This window comes from Gossypium hirsutum, chromosome A07 (genome assembly GCF_007990345.1).
Source record: "Gossypium hirsutum isolate 1008001.06 chromosome A07, Gossypium_hirsutum_v2.1, whole genome shotgun sequence".
Taxonomy (NCBI): Eukaryota; Viridiplantae; Streptophyta; class Magnoliopsida; order Malvales; family Malvaceae; genus Gossypium; species Gossypium hirsutum.
The window spans coordinates 73,186-83,729 of record NC_053430.1 but is presented as its reverse complement, the minus strand read 5'-3'; the positions used below and the strand labels follow the sequence as shown (position 1 = coordinate 83,729).

General features: G+C 32.9%; 1 protein-coding gene across 1 annotated transcript; it reads left to right on the top strand.

Moving 5' to 3' along the window:
* Positions 1-441: 441 nt before the first annotated feature.
* On the top strand, positions 442-8,875 carry LOC107930861 (cell division control protein 2 homolog A). The gene is made up of 9 exons (XM_016862616.2): positions 442-677; positions 872-923; positions 1,009-1,193; positions 1,719-1,839; positions 3,354-3,527; positions 4,038-4,201; positions 7,724-7,811; positions 7,913-7,966; positions 8,553-8,875. The coding sequence occupies exons 2-9, from the start codon at positions 915-917 to the stop codon at positions 8,640-8,642; spliced, it is 885 nt and encodes a 294-aa protein (XP_016718105.2). The 5' UTR covers positions 442-677; positions 872-914; the 3' UTR covers positions 8,643-8,875.
* Positions 8,876-10,544: the final 1,669 nt, after the last annotated feature.

Genomic DNA, 10,544 nt, shown 5'->3' with positions numbered 1-10,544 from the left:
TTTTACTGGCAAATAAACAGAGCTTAAATATGTATTGAAGTTTAAAAATAATAAAGCAGATTATATATTTTTTTATAGTGTTATATATTTTGATTTTTTAATTCATATAATAATAGTTATATAATGAATGTTATTAACTTATATTTTTTATTAAATTATATTTAATAATAATTATGTTAAAATATGGTTAAACTATTTATTATTTTTATTAAATTATTTTCAATAATAATCTTATTAAAATTTAATAACAATAACAATATTCATCTCCCTTAACAAAAATTCTACTAAGGATATTCTGGTCATTTTAATTTTTTTCCTTATACTATTACAACATCATTCCATTCAACCAAACATAAGAATAGTTATTACAGTTCTATTCTATTACAACTCTATTTCATTACAGCTTTATTCAATTACATCCCTATTATATTACAGTGAACAAAGGTGATATTATTAGGGCAGAAAAGAAAATATCGGAAGGGAGAGCGAGAGAGAAGTCAACTCAAAATGGGTCACAACGAGTCTCTCAGTTTTACTTTTAGGGTTGATGCTTGAGAGCATCATTTCTTACTCTAAATACTTAAATAGAAATAAGAGATACATACATCTCGTCTCTTCTCTTCCCTCCTCAACTTACTCACACTCTCGCTTGAAATCAAATCCGACTGTCACTTGAGGTACTTCTCTTCTCACATTGCATTTTACTTCTATTGATTTTATTTTCTCTTGTTTGAATTGGATGCATTCTTATTCATTTGCTTGCTTCCCTGTTTCATTTCTATAGTTGGGCTTTTCAAGGATTACAATCAATTCATATTTCTGAGATTCATGTTTGAGATGAGTTAATTGTTTTTTTCCCTCTTCGTTTTAGCTTATTTGAACATTTTGATTCTTCTCGTCTGGTGGAGCTGCACATGGACCAGGTAAGTGACTCAACCCTTGTCATTCCATTTTGTTTCAATTCACCTCTAGTTTTGCTCCCTCACGCTTTTTTTCTGAAATTTCCAGTACGAGAAAGTAGAGAAGATTGGTGAGGGAACCTATGGCGTTGTTTATAAGGCTCGTGATCGTGTCACCAATGAAACAATTGCTTTGAAGAAGATTCGCTTAGAGCAGGAAGACGAGGGTGTACCTAGCACTGCAATTAGAGAAATCTCTCTCTTGAAGGAAATGCAACATGGTAATATCGTCAGGTATGCAAATGCACTTCACCGCACAACTCATCCTATAATCACATTGCTGTTTCACCACTCATTGGTTTACACTGATTTTTCTTCTGCTTGTGCTACTCTTTAACGTCGGCATATACATATTTATCGGACTACAGAACTCGTGCTATTGCTAGTTCTTCATTTTGTCTTGCCTGCCAAAGGATTTTAAGTTTCTTTTTTTTTTTATTTAAATTTTGCTTCTCCTACTTTAACATAACATGAAGTGTGAATCAGTTATTAAAAAGTTTAGGCAACCAAAAAACAAAAAGACAATACCACACTTTTCTGGAAGCGGAAAGAAGCTTATGGTATTGCTCTACTTTCTTTAAGAAGTAAGTCAACATAGGCTTGTTCGTTAAGCCCAGGAATTGTCTTTTTTTGATATCAAAGTTTTGAAACCATGGTATATTCTGGTCATATTCGAGAATATGAGCAAAATTCTTCTCTTGTATACAATGTCTGTAATCGTTTTTCCCTCAGCTTCTCTGATTGCTCCTTGGGTGACAGGTTGCAGGATGTAGTGCACAGTGAGAAGCGTTTATATTTGGTATTTGAATATCTGGACTTGGATTTAAAGAAGCACATGGATTCATGTCCAGAATTTGGGAAAGATCCACGAATGATAAAAGTGAGTCAGATTATTCTTCTGTTTGAAAGTTTATAAGCTCAAGGTTTACCTCTTTGGAGTTTAACAGTTTTAAAATTTCACAACGCATCACATGAAATTTTGGTTTCATTTGGCTCCTTTATGGAAGATGGATAAATTCAAAAAAAGAAAAAAAAGAAAAAGAAAAAAGAAAAATATAATTTTTATAAGATAAGTCAGGAACGAAACAAAATAAGAATTCGGCCCATAACATCTATGTTAGCTTTTTTGTCTGAATGCATTCTACATGATCTTTCTGGAAAAGTGGGATTAGAATAATACAATTTTCTAGTTACTTTGCTCTCTATTTCTATTTGACAAAATCCTTAGGAAAAGCATTTTGTTTCCACCAAGCTAAAACAAGATGTAAATGTCTCTAGTAAACCAACGTTATCGTTTAATAGCTATTTTGCTTCTATCCCATCAAAAAAAAAAGGGGAAGATTTAGTTACGATTAGAAATACACCTTTCTATCTCTTTATACATGGATCATTTCCTCATTCTATTGAAAGTATTGATCTAATGTGAAAAAAAATTGTTTGTTTTGTAATTTCATAATCCAAATTTTTAATTTTAATTTATAATATAATTATATAATTATATATAATTTAATTGGCCCTTGGGTCCAGATCATGAGACTGTATATACTCCCTCAAATCTTTAGTTGAGAGGTAATTGTAAAGGATTAAATCCTTTTAAGAAACAAATTTTTTGTTTGGAGTATGAATCAAACCAAGGGACCCTTAACTCTTAAGGGGATTGGTAGAATGAATCACAGTTTTACGACTAAAGTATAGTCGCTACAATGCGATTATTGTATATAAAAGAACCCTTTTTTGTACAGGGGAATCGAGTGTAATCAAGATAGGATTACAAGATAGGAGCATAAAAAATCCTGAAAATTAAAGCATTGCTGCATTTTGTCAGAAGGCTTGTGTTATAGGAGTTTTGATAGATAGTATTCAACAAAAGGACTTAGTTATAACATAAAAATGGGTTCTGCAGAATCCAGCGTTTTTGTTATTTACTCTAGTAATATAAAAGGAAATAAAAAGAAATAGGAAGGGAAAAAAAAGAATAGAAATTATATTTGGGAAGACTTAATAAAGTGGTTACTGTTGGTTTTCTGCTGTTTAGTAGAGATGATTTACAAATATTTTTTGAAGTGTGACTAATTGTAGCTCTTTCATTGGTAATCTTTTCATTGAAGTGTCTATTAGAAGCCATAAAGTATGTCATCTTTGATCTTACACCTTTTATGTGTTGGACAAAACTAAGTATAAATATAGTGCTGTTTGAACTGCTGTTCAAGAAATGTCTAATTGCAGAACCCTTCTCTTTACCATATTAATTAAACTATTCCAGGTTAGCATCTTGTTCCAAATGCATAAATACCTAGCTATTATCAGTCATTGGTTGACCTTGGTTATCTAATTGATTTGGCTGGTGATAAATATTACTCATAATAGTACTTTTATCATTTGATCGTCTTGCAGACATTCCTTTATCAAATTCTCCGTGGTGTTGCTTATTGTCATTCTCATAGGGTTCTCCATCGGGATCTAAAACCTCAAAATTTGCTGATAGATCGCCGTACCAATGCACTAAAGCTTGCTGATTTTGGTCTGGCCCGAGCATTTGGTATTCCTGTCAGAACATTTACACATGAGGTACTAAGAATCACCAAGTTTGTGGTTTTTTGGGCTGTGCAATGTCATATGGTTTATGTTGCTGTGTTTTGCTAGACATTTATTGTCGATTATCTCTCAAAAGTAATGTTTCATCTTCTTTCTATATGAATAATAACTATTACAAGTTGGAACAAAGAAACTTCAATTTTCTGGCAAAACGCCCGGACTTTGCTGCACGTTTGTAGGACAATAGTATTTTGTTTCTAATTCTGACAAGAAATTCTAAGGCTTAAAATAGGAAAAGATAGGCTGACGAACTGCAATTTGTTAGTAGCATCAAATAGTTTCCTTTACATCAATTTAGGATTTTTGTTACTGGGGTTCTCTAATGCAACTTTAGGCCCCTTTAGAGCATCAGTAAATTAGTTTTTAGTTGGATATGTCCTAATGTTCTAGTAGAGAAGTGCTTGGCTATTATCTGCATGCTCAATATTTCAGTCATAAGCATACCAATATTGGCCCGGCTTCTAAAATTGTCACTGTCTCTAGGTCGTTACTTTGTGGTACAGAGCACCTGAAATACTGCTTGGATCTCGCCATTACTCTACTCCTGTTGATGTATGGTCAGTGGGCTGTATATTTGCTGAGATGGTGAATCAACGGCCATTATTTCCTGGGGATTCTGAGATCGATGAGCTGTTCAAGATCTTCAGGTGTTGTACTCTCCTTATTGTAGCCTCCATTTTATTTTAGTTTCAATTGCTGAAGTGGTAAAGTTCTTACTTTTGATTCTCGTGTTCTTTTATCTTTTCTTTTTTGCTACTGCATTCATTAAAAGTCTTTGCTCTGATAATCTTGGAATATGTTATTCAAAAATGATTTAGGATATTATTTAGTTATGGGGCTGTTCTTAAATTTGCATTTCAGCTAAATTTGGGTTGAATTTGGATATTAAGAGCTAAGCTGTATCTTAAATGTTACATGCCTTGTAAACAAGAAAAATTAACTTAGCTAGGTAAACTCTTTTAGTTTTTCTTTGGTAGAACTCTTTTTTAAATTATAAATGGGTCGTCTTGATTATGTTTAAATTGATAGGGTCAATATGGTTTCAGGCCCTAAGCTGTTACAGTTTTAACATTTGGTGCCTATAGAAAAAAATATCTTGATGAGGTGCTTTAACTTCCATTTCGTCCTGCATTTCGCCCTAGGTACTCTTTGTTAATAATGTGTTGACATGGTTAGCTACATTAGTGTGTTTTTTTCCTCAAAAAACATTTGAAATTTAAAAAAAAAAAAAAAAAGATAGCCGGTAAAGCGAGTCTTGGAATTAGGAGCATGCTTGAATGATGAGTTTTTATCTGATTAAAAGTGAAATGTAGAACAATGCAATGGAAAGAAAGCATGCCATAGAGAAGCCAAATCCTTCCCATCAAATCCACTTGTTCATTTTAATCAATCTACTTCTAATAGATGCATGAAACTGAAATATCATACCTCATAAAACTGCTGAAGTCTGTTTCTCTCATCTGGTTTCTTCTTTTCTTGCACACCTAACCTCTTTGTCCTATGCCAAAGCTGTCTAAGAGTCCAACCTTTAATGGTAATCCACACAGGTGACTCAAGAAACCTTTTGAAAAGGTATTAGGATTTTGCCTAGCCAAGAATTATACCAGTAACTTAGGCTTTGTAAAACTTTTGTTAGCCTTTTATCAGTTGTCTATTTCGTGAACTTAGAAAAACAAATTTTTATTTTGTCTCAAGGAAAGGTGCACCTAGCAAGAGAACATGGAAGCAAACTATGTTTCACATACACATTAAGGGAGAGCCAAAGCAAAGCTTTTATAGCTAGGTTTAGTTGCAGTGTGACCCTTATATTTAATTGAACCATTCTATTATGCCCTGAGAAGTCATTATTTCTTTAATCTGAGTTCTATTTCATTTTAATTCTTCAAGTCACCTTTATGTGTGTCCCAACATGTCAATGAATTAAATCAATTTGGTTTAGAATTATCTGTAGACTGTGAACTCTAGCAATGCATCAAGGCCACCGAAATGCTAGGAAAGTCAATATGGTTTGACAAGTCTTTCGGTGAAGAGTATCTTATTGTAATTCGATCCTTTTATCAAATGTCTTGGAGGTAAGAGCATGGTGTAGGATTTACTCTTAAACCTTTTCCTTATTACTTGAGCAGCTTATATATTAATCTTTTAAGTGATGCCTTGGCTAAGGACTTTTGGTTATTACCGGCCATTAGCAAGCTGGATTCCCATATATCAATTAGGTTGATGAATCTTTGGGCATCCCTTGAGATTGATTCATGATAAAGTCAAGCATCACAATCCACATTGAAGTAGTGTCACACTAGTGTAAATTACTGAATGGAACTTTCATAACAAGTTTTTGGGTTAGTTTAGCATCTAGTGGCCGGCTTCTTGGTTTGGTTCCAAAAGCATTTTTAAGGGTCTTTTGGATGGCAAAAGCCCTTTTTTAATGTTGCTTTTACTGTCATGTGATCTAGAGTCTAGCCAACCAAAAGCAATGCTAAACACACCCATATTCATTGTACTTGTTCAACTAACTAGTGGCCATATGTTATCCGTAGTACTTTTATACTTCAATTTATGAGATTGGTTGCATCATTATATGCATGGAAGTTTAGCATATGCTAGTCTTTAAGCATTGCTGGTGCCTAATCTGGACAATGCAACGACTAGGAACGTTTGTAGCAGCACGACTTTAATGCATAAGGATCTTATGATCATAACTTATTTACAATTCCTTTGCAAGGCCATTACTGTTTCATTGGCTTATTTGCATAAGTTATTGCTAATAACAATATACACCATATATGTTAAATAAAATATAATGTATGTATACATGATATTACATGTTTGTAATAGTACAAGCAAATGATGAGTGATTTGTAGGGCTTTTACACCAACAGAGAGGTCAAGGGAGAAGGCGAGGTCTAATCAATGGCAATTATAGTTTGCTCAAACTGTCCTTGCTATGGTCATGCGTTGCCCTCCCCCTCCTACCCACTTCTCCCTCTCTTCTCTTCCTTCTTGACATTTCTTTATCTTCTTCTTTTGGAATTTTCTTTTTTGATTTTTAAAATGAAGTGATTTTTTATTCTAGTTTTTTTCATTTTTTATTTTTTGTTAAAAATTAAAAATAAATAACTCTTGGAACATTTTTATTTGTGAATATTGCCACATCAGCATTTCGACTAATATTGTTCGTCGGTGGCGCAAAATGCTTGATAGAATGTAAGTTGGGTGCCTAATCTTGAATAATTATTTACCTTCCAAATCTTGAAAGGTGGTATTCAGGGTCAAATTTTGTAGTAACCTTTTTTTAAGTCTCACAATTTTGCTCTTCTGACATGTCATACATTATTCTTGACATGTAGAAGACAATGCGTTGTGATAAGTCATAACCATGGATACTTGTAGATACTTGTTTTTGGTTATTAATTGTTCTATCAATAGTTGTTTCGGGGAAATATCGTTCTTTGCATGAGCACCTTGTCGAGAGCAGCCTTGGAAGGTTGGCAGGATTCTTGGGTTGTTCCACTTTTGGGAAGTCCTGGAAAGCATGGCTTGGAAGCTCATCACAACCTTCAACGTAACTCTCATTTTTCTTAACTACTTATTGCCTTTTTCACCACTACCTGCCACAGCACTTGTTTTCCAGAGTCTACTCCAATCTTCCTCTCAACCATCTCTTCACGACATCTTGTTTTACTAGATTGTAGTGTCTCCTCACCTTACCAAAAAAACCCTCTGCATGTGTTTTGAATTTTGCTAGACTGCAACTTGCAGCTATACTGACTAGAGGCTAAAAGAAGAGTCTATACTGACTAGAGGCTAAAAGAAGAGTCTATACTGACTAGAGGCTAAAAGAAGAGTCATTTGGCATTAGAAGATATGAATGACGTCAGAAATTCTTACATTGACAACTGGATTTATTTCGTATTATTATTTTTAATTTCCTCCTGAGGAATGGCCTATTTCGGCTCTTTACTGGTATTTAACAGGTGTATATAACCATGGATACCTTCGTACATTTATGTTCAAAGAAAATGGGGCACTTTTAGTTTTAAGTCATTGAATATAAAAGAATTGTCTTCTAGGTATATATTGTAGGAAAATATTGGTGCAAATTTGCCTCCTAAAACTTGTGTGTTCTTTTTAGGATGATCTAGTATCATAACATGTTTTTTTTTCTGAAGAATCTTGGGTACTCCAAATGAGGATACATGGCCTGGAGTGACTTCATTGCCTGATTTTAAGTCTTCTTTTCCAAAGTGGCCAGCTAAGGTAACATTTGTGTTTATGGCATCTAGAGGTTGTATGTTCTGTTGTGAACCTATCAGAGAGACAATTTTGTTTGAACTAATCAATACACCTTTTACTTGCAGGATTTGGCAACTGTTGTTCCAAATCTTGAATCTACTGGAATTGACCTTCTTTCTGTAAGTATTTATTTGGTGTCTTTATTTTTTGCTTCACCCGAGTGCGAATTACAAAGTAGAAGTCAGATTGATTTAAGATGAAATATCGTTCATAGTTCTTGAGAGTTGTGAGCTAAAGCGACATGCCGATTTTTTTCTTATGCTAATTTGAGAAAATTTAATTGAAAGCTTTAGTGTATGCACGGATGACTTTGGACTATTATCTCGGCTCTTTTTTTTTTTTCCCCAAAATGAAAGAGTAGGCTTCAGACTTGAGCCTAGTTATTACAAAGGTTCATGTACCTAACACTCGGTAAATCATTAAGCAAAAGAGACCAAGCCCCTGGACTTGATAAATTTTAGTACAATCTCATTCCATCTTCAAATTGGCTGATCTTAATAAATTTTAGAAAAGTGGCTTTCCTTTTGAACTTCTCTTATCTAAAGGCTACCATATTTCTGATATGGAACAGTTTTTGAGGTCTTTAACATATTATTACCATTCAGGATGATGGTTTTGGAATAATTTCATACTCAGAAATTAAGAACCATATATGGCATCTCTGCAATTTTAACTGATGATACATTCTGTCTATAAATCATCCAGAAAATGCTGTGCATGGATCCCAGCAAAAGAATTACAGCAAGAAGTGCTCTTGAGCATGAATACTTGAAGGATATAGGGTTTGTACCCTGAGGATACCTTTTGAACCGCCTTCCCCCAACTATCTTCCTGAGAAAGTGTCTATATTAGTTAAATGTATTGTGTAGCAATTTGTGGGATTTTAATTGTGAGAAATTAAATGGTGTGTGGTCTAGTCTATTATATTTTTCTTTGTTTTGTTTTGTTTCGCTGTGTTCAATTTCCCATGGACGGAGCAGATAGATTTTATATACTTTTATTAAATGGAACTGGCTTTTTTGCAGTTACCTTGGAACTCGTCTAGTAAAGCAATGCCTGTCGCATGTTTCTTTGCCTAATGAGTAATTGGGTTATTGTTTTGGTTTTGGACCATTGTTTTGTTATTGGTAAAAAACACTTTTTATTTATAACCTGGCCTAGTTACTGCGATGGTGCTACTCTGCAGTGCAAATATTATACAATACAATCCTTCGGGATACTTTTTTTCTATGGCTTTTGGTTTGACCGCTGAAACAAACAGCCATAATCCAGCTATACTTTCATTTCATTTAATTACGGAGGCCGGTTGGCAATGGCTACCAAATTAGGTTTGGAATATTAGTAGCAGCAAAATCACAATGAAAAACTCATGAGAGATGTATGTTTATATACAATTATAAAGATTGTGACTGAATTTGTCTCTGATATTGCGGGTGAGTTTGATGTTATTTGACTCAACGATACTAACTTAGCATTGAAATGACAAAAAATGTTAAAATTTGATTATAATTAGTCAGCGAATGATTTATGAGGATGTCTTTTTAATGTGAGTTTTTCTTTTTCAAAATATAAATAAATAATATGTTTGTTATTTTAAAATTTATTGTTTTTCACCGAACCGACATTGAATTTAAAAAATTTCTCGGGCTTGGAATAATTTAATTGAATAGGCGACTTAGGCCTTTGAATTTGACCGAATTGAACATAAGAAAGACGATGCTCCCATATGTATTGTTCGAACTTAGAAGTTTGAACATCCAAATTCCAATTCCAAAATTGGGTAAACTACTCCCATAGTCTTAATTACCTCGTATTATATTTTAGTTATTTATATTTGAAATGTTATGTTTTAGTCACTTATATTATCGTGTTGTAATATTTTAAATTGATGTGGCAGGTTAAATCATTTTTTTAAACAAAATTTTAGGTTAAATTATACAATCGGTTCTCATATTTTTTTTATTTTGAGCAATTTAAACTTTTTATATTCTTTTAACTTTTTTTTTCTTTTTTGTTTCTCTCTCTGTTTTCCTACCTTCTCCATTTCTTTTATCACATTAAGAGTCGAATTAGTAGTGAACAAAGAAGCAATGTATGGGTTTATAGATTTTAGTTATAGGCAATGATAGCATTTGACTTTTTTTTTCACTGCTAATTCAATTTCCTTATATATTAAAAGAAATGGAGAAGGTAGAAAAATAATGAGAGAAATAGAAGAGAATGGAAAATAAAGAAAACAATGAAAGTTAAAAGAACATAAAAAAAATTTAAAGAGTTCAAAATAAAAAGAATTGGAGACCGATTGTATAATTTAACATAATTTTTTATTTAAAATGATGATTTAACGCGCTAAGTCAATTTACTGTTACATTGTTAGCAACAACTAATAGTTCGGTGACTAAAATATTACAACACAATAATATAAGTAATTAAAATATAATATTTTAAACATAAATAACTAAAATATAAAATAATGTAAATAAAAATAAGCATGAGTGTAGCCTACCCTTTCAAGTTTGGATTTGTAGGGTATTATTTCCTTTGGATTTGGATGGAAAATAGAATTGGTCAATGGCCCAACTGCTATCTTTTTCGGTTCGTTTCCTGATCTTAACTGCTAATGTGATAATATTTGTCCAGATTCATTGAATTTGAAGTCCAGAGTCGGTTGCCTTAGATTCAAACCTTAAGTCCTGG

Coding starts and splice junctions, on each gene's coding strand:
- LOC107930861 (XM_016862616.2), top strand. Junction 7,812..7,912: donor TTCCAAAGTGGCCAGCTAAG/GTAACATTTGTG, acceptor TTTTACTTGCAG/GATTTGGCAACTGTTGTTCC. Junction 7,967..8,552: donor CTGGAATTGACCTTCTTTCT/GTAAGTATTTAT, acceptor TAAATCATCCAG/AAAATGCTGTGCATGGATCC.